At 36.8% G+C, this 22,939-nt stretch overlaps 2 protein-coding genes across 2 annotated transcripts in view; both read right to left on the bottom strand.

Moving 5' to 3' along the window:
• The window catches only part of LOC114942058 (uncharacterized), a 311,191-nt gene that overhangs the window by 209,068 nt on the left and 79,184 nt on the right, over positions 1 to 22,939 (bottom strand).
• Positions 9,380 to 10,142, bottom strand: LOC114942057 (uncharacterized). The gene is made up of 2 exons (XM_029317344.2): positions 9,895 to 10,142; positions 9,380 to 9,805 (listed from the first exon to the last, which is right to left on the bottom strand). The coding sequence occupies exons 1-2, from the start codon at positions 10,068 to 10,070 to the stop codon at positions 9,487 to 9,489; spliced, it is 495 nt and encodes a 164-aa protein (XP_029173177.2). The 5' UTR covers positions 10,071 to 10,142; the 3' UTR covers positions 9,380 to 9,486.

The raw sequence follows: 22,939 nt of genomic DNA, 5'->3' as shown, positions 1-22,939 counted from the left end.
TCGCGATATTCTGATACACTTTGCTTTTCATATTCATTAATTACAGTCGGAGAAGGAAATAATTGGAAACAGTTACTATTAGTAACATTTGCACACAATATAAAAGTTAAAACTACATTCTTCAAATATTTAACGTTACTTTGCGATTTTTTTTTGTCTGTATATGCTAGCAAAGTTTGAAGAAGAGTATGAAATATAACATCTGCTTGGACTATAACATAAATGTTATTTTTACTAATATTTTCCTGCTCTAATCGCTGTCTGAATTTTTGAACAAATTGTTCAGCATTAGATTGATTGGACTCATCATCTCTTTGAAAAGAATTTTGCAAAATCTTCTTACTTTTGTACCTAGGTAGTACAATTCCGTGACGTTTTTTAAATGTCCACAGAAACTGACTCATGTTTGACGGTTCACCAACATCTTTTGCGATGTCACCTGCTGCCTTACGAAGTTGCTTCGAGTCAATTGTATTTTCTGATGCTTTCTGCTCTTGATACCATTCATACAATTTTTCGTCAAAGATTGGAACAGAATTTTGAGACTTTACTTTAATGTCGTAACGTTTTTTAAAATCTTCCATGAAACGACTCATTTTTCTTGGTAATTTCCCAACCTTTTTTGCGATTTTATATGCTTTTTGAGTAAGCTTTCTGCATTGCTGGTAGTCAATTACATTTCCCGGTACGTTCTCTTTACACCATTTATGTAATTTTTTGTCCAATTCATAATATCTAAAATTTGTTTTAGATATTACATACTTTCTTTTCACGCTCATTCCTTTATTCACTAATTCACGTATTTTATCACTTTGGTTCACTATGTTACATACAGATCTGTAAGAAATATTATGACAAGTGGCAATGTTTTTCCTTAAAATGCCACGATCAAATTTCTCCAAAATTTGAAGTTTCTCTTCTATTGTGAGATATTTATTAGAAGCCTCATTGTTAGTTACGCGCTCGGTTGACATGATGAGTTTATATATAAAATTACTTTTACACAAAATTATTTTACTGTTTACTGATTTTAAAGAAATCCCGTGAATCTTCTTTTACTATACGATATGCGAATTTGAAACTCTGAAATTATATTCGCAAAAATTACGACTAAGTTGCTTTTCAGAAGAACTTTCCGAACGAACGGAAATGGAAACATTGGTTCAAAGTCATACGTCGACTTACCGAAATATATTTCGCATTCCTGACAATATTGTTTACAAACAGTGATATCTACTAAGACATTATTGTCCATTATTTACAATAATATGATATATAAAATGACAAATAAAGTTATCGAGCCACACACACACACAGACACACGCACACACGCGCACGCACACGTACACAAGCTAAATAAATTTTTATGAACATAAAAATTTAAGTTATTTTAATCAAATAATTTTTGATGCAGAATATTTACTATTTACTAGTACATTATTGCTTACGATTTAATAAGGTGATACACATAAGCTAATAAACTTATCAATATAACATAGTTAGGTGCGTACACAGGCACATACAAACTAGATAAATTTTCATTTTAATAAAATTTTATTAAAATAAAAATTTATTGATTATTAAAAAAAGATAAGACATAAATTTAGTTCCAGATAATTTTTTAAAATCGTTTTTACATAAAACTTTGGATTTTTCTTTTATTTTTAATTCATTAATGTTAATTAAATTATTTAATCTAGATTTATTAATCTGGCTAATGTATTTTTATTTTAATTTTAATGTCAGAAATTATTAGAAATCAGTTTGTTATATAAGTTCTTGTATATTTCTACATTTCAGAAATTATTAGAAATTAGTTTCTTATATAAATTCTTCTTTATTTCTAAGTTTCTATATATATATATATTGCTATGCATCTATAAATTCTAAGATAAAGCGTCTTTATTCTATTGCTTCTTAGAGATGAAAATTTCGAAATTGTTTTTTTTTTTTTTTTTTTTTTTTTGACAGTGCAAACGAGCAGTACATTACGCGCGGTATTCAAGCGATTATTCGTTCCTGAGATAGGTGTATCGAGTAACTTACGGGTGAGAGAAAACTTATTGTTAGTAGACACGAACCATTACCATGGTAGGCGAAGATGGTAGCTAGTACAGACGGTAATGGTCATTACGAGCACGCTTCGCTGATTGTGCACCGCCACGGGACCGAGGCGTAGAGGGCATCATCGCCGACCCGAAGACCCGCTCTTAAACATCGTCTTATAGTGGCGGTGCGCGCGCGCGATGTGCCGTGGCGAAATATTCTTTTATTAAGCTAATTGTAAACCATGTACTCATTGGACTCTAGTTCGTTAATTTTATGCCGGCCTGAACGCCCCGCTATTGTTCAAATTTTGTATATCACCCTACACTCTTGAATGCGAATTTCTAAATCGCGAGTTTCACAATTCAAAGCAAATAAAACAAAATATTTAAAAAATTAGAATACGACGAAAGAAAATTATAAATATTTTCAACTTGAAGAAAGAAGATCAAAATTAGGAATGTTTGTTTTTCTTTCTGTTATTTCATATATTAATTATATATAATCACATACAATTTTTGCATGTATAGTTTATTATATCGATTTAATATTTGATAAAGTTGACTAATCGCGCGTTTAAAATTTGGCTTATGAAAAAATGTCTTGTATTCTAATATCAATTTTAATTGATTGTATAATTTGCGATAACTCTTATTCCTTGGAAATATAGATTTTCAGAGATTCTGATTGGCATAAGGTAAAAGATTTCCGAGACCACGAAGAAGCGATCCGTGACGGCCGGAGACGCGTCTCAAGTCATCAATGACAATGTACACCTATAATTCTTCGAGTAATTGTTATGGTTCAACCCGTTAAACGATTATAAACCACGTAACGTTCGTTAGCGAATTTAATATCAGCCTGTACAGTCGCTGCCATAGTCCTATATCACTTTAACGCACTGCCGTGAAGTTCAGGGTTGCGCCAGGTACGATGAACCCGTCTGACTCTGCCGTCTCGTGATATCGAGCATCGAGAGTTATATATAGCGACTGAGTCACTTTCCGTTTTTTCATAAAATTTTTATTCTAGCAAATATATACAGATAATATAATTTTATTAAAATTAAAACGTTTGTAAAATTATATAATATTATACCAACTGGAATTTTGGCTCTAAAATGTACTTTAAACTAAAATATTGATTGAAAATTAGCTGAAGGATAAGATTTATTTCCATATGTGCGAAAAGTAATCGAAATGATGGCTGACATATATAGTTCTCGCGCGTATCTGTATATAAGGAGAAAGAAACTTACGCGATTACACTAAAGTTAATAACATCCACAGTTAACTCTCTACAAGAACTATGTTATAAAATGTACGATACGAATTAACGCGGGTTCAGTGGCGCATTCGTGACCGCCCGTCATGCAGCTGCGAGAGAGCGCGAGCGAATGGCTAGTCGGGGAGACTCAATAATGCGAAGGGAAAAAGGAAAGGAAACTCACATTCACATATACATATACGTAGCTGCTCGTTTTCGCGCGGCTCTCGTGCAAAATGCATCCGCACGACCTCGCGTGGCAACGAAGATCAGAGGAGAGCCTTCGCCATATAAGACCCCCGTTGCGTCTGGCGGGTACAGGTGGCGGCGTGGCACGTTCTAACCAGACCTAAGCGCAGAGAGGATCGGAATGTAAGGTAGGGAGAAGACTGCGAGAGGGAGGCCCTCCGGGAGCGAGCGAGACTCCGTAATTACGGCCCAATATGCAACCGGGCCTGGGTGCATCGGCGGCGATATGCACGCCGCTTAAAGTCGCGGCTGATCGCGATAGCGAGATAGGGGTATTATAGATACCAGTTTCGCGTACAGCCTCCAAGCGCTAGCCTCGTTCCTTCCTCTCCTCGTTCGTACATTCAGAATGATTAATACGCTCCCGGGCCCTCGTAACACCTGATCTGTCTCGGACTAAAATTACGCGCAACTTCGAAATGGAAGCTGAAGAAATGGTACCGTGAAGCTATTCCTCAGTCGAGTCAGAATGTCAGAATGACACCCGGAAGATCAGAGATCGAACGTGGGGAATCGACCTTCGATCGTTGAACCCGAAGTTGAGGTCGACTATATAATGATACTCTTATTCTGAAGAAGCCTTCCCGGTTTTATTACGATACAAATTTTACAAGACAATCACGATGGATTTTCGAAAGTTGAAAGATCAAAATGTGCGTGATAAACATGTTGAATTTTTCGGCAAATATGAAATTCCAGATTTGACACATTAACACTTTGTATGCCCGATATGCAATGTAATAATATATGCGCGCGATTGAAATCACATTTTTGTATACCGACATTTGTTACCGCGCGCGATATTTATTGCCGAACACCTGGAAACACATACACACGTAACTGGCAAAACTATAAATTACACTTGCGCGCACGTGTGCACGCGCATGCTTTCAATATACTCCGCATCCGGAGGCAAAGTATCCTATCGAGGCGTTATCGTTGAGAAAGCGAACGGTCTCGCGGGGGAGTGATTACGATAATCCTCTGACGGAAGGTTTGCGAGGAAAGGAAAAGAAATAAAAAAAAAAGCGTATCTCTCCCGCGGCGGAACGAGTCCCGGGTAATAAAACACTCGCGAGATTCACAAGAAGATGAATTAATGGTCCACCCTGTAGGCACAAGCCACTGGCGATACGCCCACGCCACCGGTCACAATGTGAAACGGGTCGAAATGTCGGAAGATACGCTCGGCCGCTGCTTCGTATATAATTAATTAGCCGGTTCAATAGCCGCAGTGAACACCGAACATCGAACTCGGATATTTATCCCGAACGCGCGCCAACCCGTATGAAATTAATATGATCACATATATGTATAAATACAAATTTCGCATTAGTTGCAAACTTCTCTTGCAGTTTATTTATGTGAATGGAAACGCGTAAATAATGAACTGTTGCTTCGTTCTGTTCTCTTCTCATTCATGATATCCTGATTTTATAATAATGAAATAATAAATATATAAGATAATAATATCTGTAGACATTAAAGAATAATAAGAAATATGTGATAAATTAAAAGGCCAACTTGACGAGCTATAAGGTATTAATTACAATTTTTTATTATTATACGTCATATTATAATGTTACAACTGATTATAATATGACGTAAATAATAAAAAATTGTAATTAATACCTTATAGCTCGTCAAGTTGGCCTCTTAATTTATCACATATTTTAATTGCATACGAGCCGAATTTTATTTTGCATTATATAATAATAAAAAGAAGTTTTCTTCGATATTTAATCTTCCTACATTTATGTGATATGTCAACTGCTTTAATTGAGAGAAATTTAAAAACACTTTTATTTATAAAATTATTACAAATAGATAGATCTCAATTGAATACTGGACTATCGAATGTCACGTATATAGAGATAATATCGCACGAGAGAATTGTGCGGCGCATCTTGCAAACCAGCGCGGCTTCGAACGTCACCTACGCGGTCATTCAGCCGGCATCATCGTGCATTGCCTACACGTAGCCGCGCGACACGATGCAGGCGCATCGGTATGCACATATCGGTGTAGAGAGTCTCGGCTTCGCGCAAGCTGGGCAAAGAAAATCGAAAGTAAGCCGACGGCAAAAGGAGGCGGCTCCGTTTCTTGCGAACGCATCCAACGTACTCTGTTACTGTATGCAAAGCAGCCATTTACAGGTAAGTATCCTACGGATGCACCTATATGCGCCGCTTACCTGTCCCCGATGCAACGCACCGCTCCTACGCTCAAGGGTAAACGGTGGCGAAGTTAAGAAAAAGAACGCGGGAGGAAGGTAAAGAGGGTTTGGCTCTATCAGCCACCAGTTTCTCGCGGGATCCCCATTTGCGAGGATCGTTTCAAGGGCGAAGGAATGAATGAGAGATCGTGCGTATCCAAGTAGCTTATATGCAGGCGAGATACCAAAGTATCGCGACTATGAATGAAGATTCCCGTTGGAGGACTCGCAGAAGCGCTTATGCAAGAGATAGATAATGTTCAGTAAACGTTTCCGAGAGAAGAGGATGTCATTAAAGAGTAAAAACTATGAAAAACGATTATACGGAGGATAATAGCCGGAGAGAGAGAGAAAGACGACGTCTCGTCGTTCCGTGCGTATATGTTTATACCGATTATTAAGCTTTATTACGCAATTGTAAAAATCGCCAGCGCATCCCGGTTGATTCATTCGGAATGAGCCGCGTGCTGCTAATTCAACAGCATTCGACGTGCATTCATCGACGGGCGTGCATACGTATATAGTATACCTGAAACGCGCGCACGTGCGTTGCGTCGTGTGCGTGCGCGATTGGAACGAAGGTAGCGCGCACGAGGAGTCCAGATTGTGAGATTTCATTCTCTGAACCTGCAATTTGCGAAATTGACGGGGCAATTTGTTTACCGGTAATTGCGATACAATCGAGCGGGAACTCGTTATAAACGGCTAGAATCGGCGGCGTTACACCCGGCAGGACCCGATATATCGGGACGATTTTCTTCTCAAATCTGCCACGCGCGTATAAGTATCGCGTGATCGAATTTGCTCGTAAAAAGTTACGAGGAGCGAAAGTAGAATTATTTGACTTTGTTGAAAGTAACTTACTCGATTATTATAAAATCATACTGTTTTTCAGAACAATTAATTGGGATTAATCAAGAAATTTAATGCATAATATTTTGAAGTTTGTGATTAAATAAAAAAAATTGTATCAAAATCATATATCGCACGTGAGATATTTTTATCTCACTTATCAAATCATAAAACAAATAAGCAGTACTATAAAAAAATATAATTATTCTGTTTATAAAAAATTCAATCTAATTTATATCCCCCTATTAACCATAAATTCTTTACTTTCTCTATATTAAATATTCTGAATTGTATATGCATCTTTTTATCTCTCCTTCTCTCTTTTCTTAACGATTTAAAATCAATTGATTAATTAATTATTAATTACATCAGTTAAACATCTTGTTTATTTTTTTATGCTCTTGAAATTCAAAATATGACAGATTTCATATCTCATATTTTATATATCGCAAGAAATATTCAAATTCATGATCGCAAATAGCGCGTGTATAAGCTACATATCTTGAGCAGATCAAGCTTTATTTTTTCGAATTAGCATTAGTAATGTAGTTAGCCGAGCTATACCGGTTTTCAAACTTTGCAATGATCAAACGTCACCGAGCTTCGTCGTGTTTCATCGAAGAAGAGTTCCCGCTTCGTTTATACAAGCAGCACGAGAAGCGCAGCAAAAGAATGCCGACCGGGGAACGAGGGATCGTTCCGTTGGCGAGGTCATCGTCAAAGTCATCGATCAACCTCAGACCGAGGTCATCCCGCGACCCGGCAGCAGCTGTTCGGACGGCGCAGTCAGTCATCGATCTACGCATCCCGCCGTAGATCACCACTTTGATATATCTACCCCCACCTTAGTCTTACCTTACTACAGACACACGCACATATACAGATGCTCGCATGTGTAGAAATACGCACATGAGACTAGATATATGTGTATATATACAAGATGCCTGCAAATTAAGGCATCATCTCCACGTATGTTCTCATTATTTTTACATAATATTCTTGCATATTACAATACATTGAAGATCTAATGAATTATCTATAAATTGAACGTTCGCGCAAATATAAAGAAAAACAAATCTAAACATCTTATGATGGAACAGATAATATTCATATTTTATGTAATTTTATTTCAAAGCAAATTATTTTACATGTTTTTTAGATATATTTTGCATTTTAATTTCTTCCAATAAAAAAACATTAAGGATAGACATAAATTTTTGTACATTTCTTGTACAGACAAGTAGAGGCGAACGAAAAAGTGGACACGTCGAAATTCATGCTACCATTATTTATGCGCTCGTAATCTGTCATAACCGTGGGCCTCTCTTATGCAACCTGACGATATCGTTACGGTCTAACGGAAACGCCTACCAGCTCTCTCTTTTTCGAGCGACGACAGTTATCAGCCTCTGAATCGCCTCGAGAAAAATAACCCGGTACTCTCTTTTTCGCTGTCCTCGTACTCATTTATTTTGTGTATGTATATGTGTGTGTGTGTGTGTGTGTGTGATTCCGATAATATCTTTCCCATTTGTGAAATTGTTTAATTATTACAATAATCAATTAAGCCAAACTTAAAAAAATGCAAAGTTTGCATAATTAAGTCTTAAATAATATTTATAGTCAATGTATAATGTATAAATATTTTTTTACAAATATGTACAATATTCAAATTTTTTTATAGATAATACATACATACACAAATTGATAATTTACCGAAGCAGTTCCTCAATCCGCAAGAGCGAGGTCTTTGCTCTCGTAAAGTCAGATCAACATTCCACGCCACCAACGTATTCATAAAAATTCAGCGGGTTTTTATAATCCATGAACCGAATTGCACAAGAGGCTAATAAACGCATCTCGTGCACTGTATTGTGCCGTATATCTTTACAACACAGCAGAGTTATAAACACATAAAAAAAGAAGCACGCGAGAGATGCGAGATTTCATCGCTCACCTAAAATCATCAGTCGTTTTACCAAACCGTAAAGATCCTGTTGAATGTCTTTTTAAAGATAACATTAAATACTCTATAATAACGATGAAAGAGTAAAAAGAAAAGTTGTTAGAACCAGTTGATTTTAAATTATTTTTCGAGAAGCAAACAATAAATCATTATTATGATTTAAAATTATTGTTAATTTAATTCGTATGTCATGAGATTATCAGATTTTTTGTGTTTATAAAAATTATATATAAACTAGATTAATATATCATCATTAACATTGTTCATATCGATGTTTTTGCTGACAAATTGTTCGATATTAAGGCTCGTTGATCCAACTTTTTAATTATAAATTCGTTATTTGTCATTACGTATAAAATAAATTTTGAAATTAAAAATCGTTTTCGAAAAGAATGTACATACGATATATCAATCAGCTTATTTGATAGCTAATAGAAATAATGAAAAAAAACATGAAACTTATTTAATGCATATGTATAAAGTGTTCATTATTTATCCTGCATACACATTATCCTAATTACGTCCGTTCTTTTTGAAAAATTTATCTCATGCTTTTTTTTCAAATATAATATATATATATATATATATATAATAAATTATAATATATATAATATATAATATATTCTAAATTATAAAATATATATAATAGAGTCATATATATATATATAATATTATTATACAATATATTTTTTAAATTTAATACATATATATATAATATATTCAAATGTAATATATATTAATTTTCAAATATATTATATATTATAATTCTAAAAGTTTTTAATCTTTATCCTCTACACATAAGTTTATATATCTATTTTTTTCATCGTTTTTAGTCTTTCTTCTCTATGCAGCCAATATTTTCCAATTATTTTGCAGGTCTTGCTTCGACTTCTCAGAAAGAATTTAAATATTTTGCCAAATTTTGTGGAGAGATATTTTTGTCCTCTATATCGTGCATCATTTTTAAAATTTCCGGAATATTTCTGTTTTGCGTATCTTCAATGCTATTAATATTTTCCAATTGTTCTTGATATTTTTCTCCTTCGGCTTTTCCGTAAGAATTGAAATACATTGTCAAATTTTGTGGAGAGATGTTTTTTTCCTCCAGATCGTACATCATTTTTAAAATCTCCGGAATATTTCTGCTTTGCATATTTTCAATGCTCTTAGTATTTTCCAATTGTTCTTCATGTTCTTCTCCTTCGGTTTTTCTGTAAAAAAAAAAAATCAGATATTTTGTTATAAATCTATAGATATCTATAGATTATCTAGAGAAACTCATTTCTTTATTATAACGTACATCTCTAAAATTTCCATCGGAATATTTTCTCTTTGTGTTTCTTCTGCAATACTTTTAGTGTCTTCTTGTTGTTCCTCTTGTTGACGTCTTTCTACTTCAGTTTTTACGTAAAAGATAGAAGCTTCTGATTTTTCGTCTGGACCTTGCAATACATTATTTACAGTTAAGTTATTCATAGGCAAATTCTCTGCTGAATTATTTTCTTCTTTAATGTTTTCTTCAATGCTTTCAGTATTTTCTATGTGTTCAATATTTTCAGCATTTACAATATTTTCTGTTGCTTTTGACGTTTTTCTGTTTTAACTTCTTCTATAAAACTAAGTGTTTCTAATATGTTCTTTGTATCAGCGATATCTTCCTTTGTTATATTATTTTCTTTTATTTGAAAATCTGATTTGAAAAATTTTCTCCATAAATCTTTTATACATGCAGACGTGAGGTCGGTCCACGGTTTGCAAGTTGCTTTAATTAAATTTTCTATGTTATAAGATTTGTAAAAATCTTTAAATGCGTGTCGAAAATTATTATTAAGTTTGTTAGTAAATCTCTCATCTAGTGGTTGGAGAATTCGGAATGTATTTTTTGGAAAAAACAGAATCTTGAAACTGTCATCTTTCGTGTTTTCTTCTAAGGAAAACTCGCATTTTTTAATGAGTAAAAATGTTTTGCCACTTACATTTGTTTTCTGTCGATGTTCTCTTACAGATTTTATAAAGTGATTATTGTACCAATTCGTGAAAATGTTGTTTAATGTATCTCTTTGTGACATAATCAGAAATGACGTGTTTTTTAAATATTTTAGAGCTATTTCGTGTTTATAGTTATAAGCATGAAAGGGTAATAATTTATGACTACCTGTAGCATTTGTACAAAATATAAAAGTTAGACTATCATTTTTCAGTTTTTCTATTACAGCAGCTTTTTCCTTGTCTTTGTCTGAAAGTTTTGACTTAGACCGAATACGATGGTTCCGAAAATGATGTTTCAATTTAAAGTTCTTTTCGATCATAGTATAAATATTATCTTCACTAATATTTTCCTGTTTCAATCGCTGAATGAATTCTCGAATAAATTTGTCAACATTCTTCTCATTCCTTTCGAAATTTTGCGAACTCTCAGGCACGCTTTGACTGTCTGACTGTATCAGATTCTTATAACATTTTTTAAATTCATGCAACATGTTTTCTTTTTCACGTTCTGTTGATGATCCAACAAACTTTCTTGCAAATTCATATACTTGATCACTAAATAACGCGTCGGAAATTGTGTCTCTCAATACTATTCGTTCTAATAACCAATTATGCATGTAATCACTAATAATTGTATACGCGGTTTTACGATATGTCTTTTTCAATAAATTTATTTGATCAATTGTATGTTTAATTCCTAATAAAGCATATATATTAATTTTACAATCACTCGCAATTTTGGACGTTGGAATACCTTCCATTAATTTTTGTAAAATTTGAATGCGTTGTTCGCGCGAGTTATCTATATTCTTATGCCTTACGTAATTGAACATTATAAAATGTATTTAAAATTTTCACACAAAACTTGTTATTACTTCGCTATTACTGACTTTGCAGAGATTTCGGAAACTTTTGCCACGCAATGTGAAATTATCGACAATATTACTGACAATAATAATAACTAAAAAAAATGTTATATATAGTTACTCTTGAAAAGAACTTTGCAAACAACCACGGAACAAAATAATATTTAACAGCTGTATGTCAACTTACTAACAGCAATATTTTCTTATTTTCGATATTTATTCTTTATAGACAGCGACATTCCTACTTATTACTTATAATAAAATGATAAATAATGATAATAACGGTTTACAAAAATAAAATTTCTACATACAAACTAGGAATTATGTGTCTATCGAAAGAATTCATGTAACTATATCGCAAAAATACAATATAATACTATTATTAAATTTAACTTTTTATTCATATAGACGAAAACAATTAGAACTATATTGTAGCGCTCGAGGCGCTCGTTAATTTTTCTCCGGCGTGATTTGGTTATTCAATTTTCTAAAGCGTAATTACTTGTATCATCTCGCTGCCAATGACGCGATCACACGAGCCGATACGAATGCTCGGACTTGCATAAAACACAACGCGATGCACCGGCTTCATTACTCACGATTATACAGACGCGCGAGCCGGAATATTTCGCTAACGCCGCGTAGCTCATCGATCTAACGAAGGCGCCCGAGAAATCATTGTTTCCGTAATGAATCGCGTCAGAGCCCACGTCGCATCATACGTCATATCCTTCTCTGTATAACATAATCGCCGTCGAATCGGGCGGCAGCATTAATAACACTGAGCACGAGACCGATTGTCTGTATGGTTGTCGAGAGCGTCGGAGGCCCGACTAATTTATTATTTCTCATATACGGGCCATATAACTGCCAGATACTCGTATTTATATACATGTACGAGCACCCACGAAGAGTACAGTGCCTCATCATTAATGCCAATTTCTTTTATAATCCGCATTCTTTCTTCTCCTCGTTACATCTCTTCGAACCGAACCCAATTAATGACGTAAAAAATACGATATCATAAATTATTATAAATTACCTGATTTATAATGGTACAACGCGACATATCATAAAATTACCCATAAATCAGGAAACCATTTAATTAATTTTAGCCGACAGTTGTCGAATTATTCCGTGAACTATGCCATAAAATACCAAAAGCTACCATCGCTGCTCGATTAACGCGTCGCTCGGAAAGAATTAATTGGAGCGTGATAAACGTTCCGTCTATTTTTTTAAGAACTTGCATTTTGCTTTACAACGCACGCAGCACAGATATCCCCGAGTTTAACGCGAACTTTCCCCACACATTCTATGATATAATCCGGTCGGTGCTCTCTGTGCTTTACCGTGTTTTTCACGCTCACCACTTTCGTGCAACCTGTCGACCAACTTTCGCTCTGACATTGACAGATGGGATTAAGTATCGTCCGTAACTAGCGGGTCATTAATGCAAAGAGGCAAATCGCTCCTATTCCGCGCTTTGGCGGCGCGCGAACGCGAATCGCTGATCTACAAGATGCGGCAACCAACGACGCACCGCTGCGGCGTCAGAAGCCATTAATGAGCGGCATTGTATGCACGCACGCATGTATCAGGCCGCTGTCCTCATATTTCAGCGATTCGCGCGTATTAAAAGCGCGTGCATTATATATATATAGGCGCGCCGTGTGGGTGCGACGCGATATTAATAGGACGCGTTCGGCATAGGCAGTCGCGACGTCGAAGGAGAAGCGATTTAAGCATTCCGCCGTAACTACCGACATGCGAGATAAATCCGGAATAAATGGATAAATGCAAAAAGAAGAAAAGGAAAGAGGGAAAGGAAAAAAAGTTCGGCATAGCGCGCGTGCTGGAAATTACCGCGCGCGGCGGCCACCGTCGATGACTAATGAGAAATTCACGCGGCCGCTAATGCACTGTATCGTTATCACTTATTACCGGCAGCAGGATTGCGGGGGTCTCTATCCCGGAGAGCATATACCCGGGTGCGATTTACCGGCCAGACGGCGCAATCCGTGACTCGGGAAATCATAAAACGGCCAGGCGACGAGCATTTGTCGCTGGAACCTAGCCCTTTTAACGCTATTTATTGTTATATGTATAATAAATTTTCAAATGCTATACATACCGTAGAAATTCATTAAAATGCCAAGATGCAAATAAAATTAATTAGTAAAATTTATATTGCGTAAATGTATGTGACTATATGTAAAAAAAATTTGACATTTAAATATCTTAATATATTATACATAATATTTCAATAAATTCTCAATTCTAAATTATATAAACAATATTATTAATTTTATTTTTAAGTTAACGCTGTGAAGAGTGTACTTATATAAGTTGATTGTTTTAATCTAAGAAAAATAAATCTTATAAACAAGTAACGATAAAATAGAGTATAATTGAATAAAAGAAAAGTGATAAAGTATTATCTTCTGATATGCAGTATTTCTTTTGAAATGCATTTGCTGTCTATTATTGTCTATTGTATTACAAGACTCGATTATACACGATAGTACAGAATAATTGAATAAACATCGCGCGCGTTTCATATTCATTTGACAGAGGATGATTAAATTCATTTCAATTAAAATCACTTGATGAAATAACTGCACAGACTTACATTACTTATTTTCTGTGTGCATCCATCTTATCTTTCCACATCTGATAGCATTAATTGCACATGATATCTACTTCATATTTCAAGAACCTGTATTCTATATCAGGAGGAAAGTCGATAAATTAATTTCTCTCAAGTATTATCTCAAGATATACAATTATTAAAAATCGATGTCTATGATCGATGATGACAATTTTATAAAATAAGTATATGACATTTGAAGCATCTATAGATATACGACTGATACATCTTTAGATATATTACTATTATAATTATTACAAAATACAAAATAGCGATGAGAGAAATAATAAATTATTACAAAGTACAGAACCAAACGATCAACACCTTTGCTGAGGAATCTTCAAAAAAGATATTAGAAGAAGCGTGACTAGAAGGATAGGCGAGTATGGAAGAAAAGACTCCGCACAGTGGCTACCGATCACGAATTAATTAAAGCCGTGTAGCAATAAGCCGTGGTACACAATTCCGCGTGCTCTTACACGAAAGATAGAGATTTGAATTGTTCGCGATCACGCGCGCTCCTTTATGTATAACTAGCTGCGATATATCGCGATTATCCGCGACAACGCGGCACTTTCCCTGTCTCTCTCTTTCTCTCTCCTTGTCCTGCGGAAATATATGTATTGAAAGGAACCGAATTCTTTGATAGTTACTGTTTAAAGACACGGTTCGCCGAGTTACAGTTATTCGGACTTGCGGACAATTGTCGTAGCGTTTAAAGAATTCAATCAATTGTCCTCGCGAAACAAGACTCATTTACGTATCATGTTTAAAACAATTTGAAAAAAATCATCGAATTTCTTATTAAAATGTGTCTAAGAAAAATATTATAGAGCGTTAAGACTAAAATTAATTTCAATGAAACATTCATAATTATTCTATTTAATATTGTATTTATCTATTGTTTGATTCAGAGTCAATAAATTTCTCAATTTTTATTTAGTAGCATACAAAATATTTCCTATACAACGTCTAAATATGCGCTCGTATGCACGTTTCGATGTGGCGCTATAATCCTCGACGGTATCGAGAGAGTCAATCTCGATCCGATGTGGGACAGAAAACCACTCGTATCATTTCTAACGAGAGACGTGCCACTCCCGCCTTAAGAGGGTCAAATTCTTGACTTGTATCTCGAAGCGTGGCGGCGGCAGCAACAACGGGGAAGGTGGGAGAAGACACTTTATAATCGAAGTAAGCCGACGCGTGCTCTTTGACACGGAACAGACAGGAGAGCGAGAAAAGAGACTGTACATACACGGTGTCATTTTCAGAGCATAGACCAGCTGACTCGCGCGGCTCCAGCCGACTTTCCAGTGATATCCGACCTTGAATAAAAGCGGTCGATTCGACCGCTTTACACGCTTTGCTGGCCCACGTTGAGCGCACTCGCGCATACGAGTCAATTGCATGATACGTAGAAAAGCGGATACGCTTATCTGGAATACATCGCGCGTGGCAGGTCAGCATTTCAACGAAAGCCGACTCTGTTGATAGCGCGAGATTTTTCGTCCCGTCAGATTAAATCGCGATTTACAGTTTGTTGAGAGAACCACGATAATCGCAAAAAAATGCAGTTATATATAAGACAGTAAAATATTATAAGAGCGTTTCTTAATATAGAACCTTTTTTTCATTTCATCAAATTTGTGGAAAAAATAGAGAAATGCTGAAGGCGTATAAATATATAATTATCAAAGAATCGTAAGAGAGCCATGAAACCACTTCGACGATCGTCTATAATATAGCGATCCTTTAAATCGCGCAAAATGCAACGCGGGCATTCGGTTCTCCGCGAGCGCATGCTTCTTTACAGCGTGACACGAATGAAATTCAGCGTCATAAAGCTGGCTAGCGAGCGAGACTCATAAATATTTGGACGATAGAGGTCTGATAGCGCGACCTCGAGGTTGCGTGCAGACAGTGCACGCTCGCTCGCTCGCTCGCTCACGCGTGCAATTGCAACTGCAACTGCAACCGACCAACGGTTGCACACATCCTTGCAGAGCTCTGATCTCGAATTAATCCGCAGAGAGATTAGCTGCCGGCACACCGGTAACTTGACCGAAGCGCACGACCGCGAAAGTCGAGGAGGAAAAGAGAAGACGGACAAAAGAGGAAGCAGGAGAATGCGGAGAAAGAGAAACGGAAAAAGAAAAAGATCAAGACGAAAGAAGAAAGAGCGAAAAGGGATGGTCGGTCCATCCATCGGCGAGGAATTCTTACACGCATCCTGTCTGCGGTTGACGAAAACTTATCCAGACACGAAGCTTCCCAGAAGCTCGTTTTCACCACGTAACAAGAGCAACTCTCTCAGCTTTTTGCTGCTGAAGTTCCTATATACGCGCGTTTCGAGGACTCTGACGACGCGAGACCGCATTATTATATACCTGCCGATCGTTAATGCGAACGAGCAGAAGCGTATATAGTTCTCGCGAGGGAGCTGCGTTCAGGCGAAATAAATCACATCATTTGAAGAGTGTTGATTGCTTTTTGGAAGAAATGTGTCGTGCGACTCGCACGAAACGCACGCGAAAATCACAGTGTAGGGATACGTCACTCTGTATGTAATAACGACGATCTTGTGTGGTTGTCGGGATTTCTAATTTTCGCGCAGTATGCTTTTATTGCACGACACAAGTGCACGGCTTCGCCACACAATTCTCTTTCGCGTCCCGGACACATAATAAAGGCGCTATACAATGTGGATCCACGAGCATCGCGTGCTCCGGAACGATAATCGTCGCCTAATGATATTTACAGCGGTGGACTCGCAGCGAAATGTCAATCCGACAATCCGTCGAAAAGCGAACGTCACGGAGAGTCGAGAGAGAACAAAGAGGAAGCCACGGACGAAGACATCCACTCGACATAGCGTGTTGCTAGCAGCTACCAGAGTTGTCCTTAGGGCAAGCCTACCTATCTGTCAGAGTCCTATACCTAACCACTGGAAACTACTGACCATCGTATCTCGCTGGACTGCGAGAAAACTTCAACTTAATTTTGCTCCAACAACTTCAAAATTCACAACTATAATCGTTCTCTAATTCCAATACTATGATTTAAATTTAAAATCAAAATTTGTTGACATAATAGAAAATGCTGAATAGACAAAAAATTGAAATATTTACAAAGCACACTATTTTATAGAAATTTATATTTTATAAAATATATTTGAAAATTATTCAACAAAAATTGTGCAAATATAATTTTGGTGAAAATTTGACGTCCGTTATAACAGTCGAGATTTATTTAAATATATCATTTAATATATAACAAATGGAGAAAATTGGAGTCATCAATTCTCTACACACATACACACACACACACACACACACTCTCTTTTGCAACTATAATTAAATAGCGAGGAAAGTTAAACACGTTTAAGTAAGAAGCACAAACGAGAAGATTTCGAGAGACGAAGATAGAGAACGGCAACTTCGCGTGTTGCTCGTAGCTACTTCAGGAAGCTGAAAGGTAGCCGCGTACTTGTCGAGGCTCGTTCTCGAGTTACCGCTGCATGTTTGCTGACCCTTTATCACATTAGGTCGCGCAGTCGTGTTTTTGATTCTAAGAGTGAATAACGAAACGTAATTTAAAATACAAAGAAGAGCAAATACAATGAAGAAGTTGAAGGAAAACGGAATGCGCGGCATGTGCACATTGAAATATAAAGACTATCGACAGTTACATGTTCGCAAATTAACTCTCAGCAACATATGAACTTTTCTTATAAGTCTTTGAATATTGTAACTAAAAGAATATCTGTAAAAATTCGAATAACCAAAAAAGTATTAATTAAAAAATTAGAGAGCGAAAATGAAAATTTGAAACAAAAAGAATTCTCCATTTTATCGATTTCATTCAAATTTAATCAAGCAAATTTTTTCCTCTGCTGATGAGAGTTAAATTAATGCACTCTGATGCACTCAATCTTGCTGTCCAAACGTCACTTTAAAAACATTAAATAAAAAAAAAGTCTATAAAAAATTTGCCGAAGAAACATAAAGCAACTTTATTATTGCTCTCGCCATTTCTCTGTTGCATCCTTCAACAATTTCGTCCTGCTCTTCTTTGCTTTATTAAATCAATTGATTTTTGTTTTATTCATTAAAAAAACCATTTAAAATTTCGGTACGCTTCACAGCTTCACGAGCAGCTTCATGATGATTAAATAACATTTATAATTACTTTCCATTTACTTTACAATATATGTACATTATTTAAAAAATACTGAGAAAATCAGAAAGAAAGCGAATATATGATTTGTGAATTTCAAGCGTGGGCGCGACGTTCACATGCGAAACGCAGCCATTATCTTGCACGGAAAATGAGGAGGCCATGGCGACGACCGGTTGCAATTTTCAAGCCCATCCGACATCTATACTTATAGTTGATGATGCAAAATTGGCAACATTATATTTGTTTTAATGGTTGACACGCGAACTTTGTCAATAGTTAGACCAGCCAATCTTCGAGAGACTTCGAAGAACAACCGATGCACAATGGCACGACACATATTTCTGGAAGCGCTTATTGGAAACCTAATTAGGGTGAAGTTTAAGAAATTGGCTGCAACGCGGACAAAAATCAACCATGAAGTTTCACTTAATAAGATTCCCAGAGAACCGAGGAAAGAGAAGTCAGAAAATAGTTTCTGTTTCTTCGTGATTCCTTTTTAACGCGACTGCATTGTTACACGTTCTTGTTACTAGGTCCGTCAATTTATCTGAGATAAAAATAATAGAGAACGCATTCACAAATTGAATCGAAATCATCATACGCGACAAACCACTTAAACAATAACGCCAAATATTTGCGCGGAACAATATGCGGCTTCATGTTTTGTTGAAAGTAGCTGCGGAATTGTCGAGAGCGCGATACCTCGCACATATTTGCCTAACTACTAGTGGCGTGAGAGTGGTCCAAATAATCGCCGCCGGCGACGGTCGCTGCACGACTTTTTAAAATAATATTCCCTCGAGGAGTCAGGGGTCGCGAGGGATCGCTCGGGTCGAGACACGAGCATGCTTTCGAATCCCTCACGATCGCGCCGAGTACTGCTACTTCTATTCGTTTCGTGACTATATCAGAATATTAGATAATACTAAACGGTCAAAGAAAAATGGCGAGGAAAAAAATCAGTAAAAAATAAATAATTTTAATTTTAATTTCCGAAGAGAGCAAATATTGATTATCATCGCCCGTGATACAGATAAAATTGGCATGAAGGTAAATCCAGAAAATGAATGCAAATATGGTGAAGAGAGATACGCGACATGATTTGTTTCGTGACTATATCAGAATATCAGATAATACTAAACGGTCAAAGAAAAATGGCGAGGAAAAAAATAAATAAAAATAAGTAAAAAATAAATACTTTTAATTTTAATTTCCTAATCGTGTGCAAGTATTGATTATCATCGCCCGTGATACAGATAAAATTGGCATGAAGATAAATCCAAAGGAGAATGAATGCAAATATGGTGAAGAGAGATACGCGACATGATTTATATTCCATAAGACTCGGTAAATTAGAAAACACAAGCCCGACGCGGAAGCAATCTCAATTATTTCGAGCAGAAAGATAGATGAGAGTCGGGACAGAATATCCCTTTCGTTTCCGATCGACTCGCAGCGAGACCTTGAAGTGGGCGTCGTTCGATTTTTCTTTCTCGCGGTGAGATACCACTGAAGGCGAGGCTGCGTTATGACGTATCTCCAATCGGTAATTATTGCTGATTAACGACTTGCTGAGCCTGTTATCTCTCGGCTCTCCACTGTCCGGCGGGGACCCGATATTCCTCGCAATTCGATTTCGGTCTGTCGAGCTCGTCGATCTGACTCGACGTATCTTAACGAGCCCCAAAAGACGTGGCACGTCACTACAAACTGAAGCTTTTTAAATTCATCTTCGTATGTTTATTTTGCTCCGTCTTGTAAAGTGTTCGGAAAAAAAAGAAATCACTTTACGAGCCGATGTCTAATGAATAACGACGTCTGAATTTATTTTTACAAGTATATATCTTGTTTCGCGCGTTACGCAATAAAAATCGAATATATACAAAGAATAAAAAAAAGGAAAAAAGGAAAAAAAAAACCGCGATCTGCGAAAATATACACCAGCTATATATAATAATCGCAAAAAAGTCCTGCTCGATCAACGAGATTTTACCGCGACGCGGTGACCGTTCTCGAAGCACCTTGCCCGACTCCTCTGGTCTCTTCTATTTGTCTTCTTCGTCCTCGCGGTGAAGGGCCCCGCCCGGAGTTCTACTGCGGTCACTCTTTCAGTTCGCTTTTTTACTCTCCCTCCTTCTCACGACCGCATTTCTTGGTGGCTTCCTCTTTTTGCTTCGCTCGGTCGGTCCTCCTCTCGCTTCGTCACTCTCTTCTTCATCGTTGAGAGAGACCAACGACTATCACGGATCGACGTGATTACTTATGGCAACTCCGGGAACAGAGGGATTGAGGGGAAAGCGAGGAGGGAATATAACCTTTCCCTTCAGATGCCCTCACGCTCCTGCTCTTCCTCCGATAGAAAGAGATTAGCGCCGTTATAAAGCGGACACAAGTTTGTCGAGGCCGATCGATCATCAGTCGAGGTCGTCGACGACGACGACGAAGACGAGCTGATCTCGCTCTTCGAGTTCTTCGCATTTACAACGGGGGATTACTGTCAACCGGTGATTTAGTCGCGATACGTGCTCACTGTAATTATTCCTCGATCTTCTTGTTAGGAATAAAAGTCGAGCCCGCGGGCGTTTCGGTTCTCGTGTATTTATTAATAATACCGGGAATAGCAATCGGATATATTTTTTGTAAGAGATTTCAAGTGCGCGCGAAGTCATGCGCTCGACTAACTTGTATACGTAGAAAGTATGGTACATGAATGCTGTAACCCGATAGATCAAGTGACAGCGGAATTTTTCGCGTGCGTTTTCTCGATTAGAAATTGTAATGAGGTTTTTGTAATATCTATAAGCATACGTAATTAGTTAATTTCATCTGTCTAATTTATTCGATATAATTACTCGCACCTTATCATTTACGAATATTATTTTTCACCTGAATCAATCAAACATTTTTATATAATATTTGAATTATTTATTGTCAATTATATATATATATATACTAGAAATATAATTATTCAAATGTATTATGCGGAGTATAATTTATTATCATAGCTTTGACAAGAATCGAATATGGTTCCATGTATTGAATCAATCATTTACATGTTATTTTATAAAACAAAATATCGTCGCAATTTAACCGGCGCCTTCTGGCGCACTGTGACGGACATTACATAGCAGGTTGAATTTCAGTAACGTTTTCTTGCACTACGCGAGCGAGCGAGACTCGAAATCGGTGAAAAGCATTCCAAGCATTATCCTGAACACGCGCCACGTGGAGCGTGTCGCTCAATCGGCCCGAAACAAAAAGTTAAGTGCATAAGCACGTGCAGCGGCCGTAGGTAGCGACGAACATGATACAAGTACTGACCTATAATCAGTGAGTTTTAGCATCCGTTCGAGTAATCGAAGGAATCGGATGAAAACGCGCTCAATGAGGAAGATCGCAATTACCTTTTGCCGATCGATGTACGAGAGATTGCGATAAACTATATTTTATCTGCCCCCGATAAGCATTACGATCGTAAAAAAAAAGTAGATGCATCAAATACTTAAATTCTGTTAAGGTACTAATCAAGGATTGCATTTCCGTTTCTACTTTCATCAAGTGTAACTTTTACTTCGTGTCAATGTTAAAAAATATTAAATCAAATTTTTTAAATTTGTTAAAAATTCTTAATTATTTTTTTATTATTCCAATTTTTAATTAAATATATCTAAGAGAAAACATGCCCATTTTTTACAAATATTCTTTCTTTCGAAATACAACTTTTTCGTTAACTTGTGCGCCTTACGGTTAAGCTCTGTTGACGCGATCATCCGGATAAAACGACGTTCCCCTGGAATTCGTATTAGTTGAACGGTGCCTCGACGACGAGGATTAAATAAAATCATAATTTACATGAAACCGCATTTGCTCCTATTGGTGGACGCGCAGAGAATAAACGTAAAAATATTCACGTTGTTGATAGTTTTTTTCGACCGATTATTCTTTCTCTTTAACTACACGGACTTTCCTAGAAACTATTATACCGGAAGTTACACACAGGAGCTACGACGGGAAGGCGCTTGTGTACCGTTTTGACGTGTATGCGCGCTCACGCTTGTACCAGGAACACCGTAAGGATCTCTACTAAAGCGTCGCCGGTAATGTCCCGAAGACGAGTGGATCTTTTTCGATGTCACCTGCTTGTACCAGGCTTCCTCAGCAATGGTGGTTATAATGACGGACATGCCACCGGGTTCGACCATGAAGGAGAGCTCGCGACACGCGCGTAGTGACAAGAACCAAAATGAATGTGCGTATTCGGCGTGAGTGGTACCGTAATGCAAAGGTGCGTCGCACGCACCGCAGGTATTTAACGACCGACATGGCGAGTGACAATGTAACGCGTAGATGCGATGTCACGGCGAGCCGTCTCTCGAGAAATTTTACTGCAACGAGAGAGATACACGAGCGTCTCTTGCTGGGTAATTGTTGAGAAATAGTGAAATGTAGCTTATACTCTTAAAGTTAAATGAAGACTCGGGTTTTTATTCAAGACATTTAATTTTCACTTACTCGTAACGTAAGAACCGCTCGTTTGTAAATACGTACAATTTATGGGAATTTATCCGAGCATTCCATTTACTCGTCCTGATAGCCTATCAAGATAATTTTCAAGTTCAAGATTAGGTACGAATAAGACATTTTTAACATGGATTTTT

This window comes from Nylanderia fulva, unplaced genomic scaffold (assembly GCF_048542155.1).
Source record: "Nylanderia fulva isolate GAGA-0341 unplaced genomic scaffold, ASM4854215v1 Scaffold5, whole genome shotgun sequence".
Lineage (NCBI taxonomy): Eukaryota > Metazoa > Arthropoda > Insecta > Hymenoptera > Formicidae > Nylanderia > Nylanderia fulva.
The sequence above is the reverse complement of the archived record's forward strand: the minus strand, read 5'-3'. Positions and strand labels throughout refer to the sequence as shown.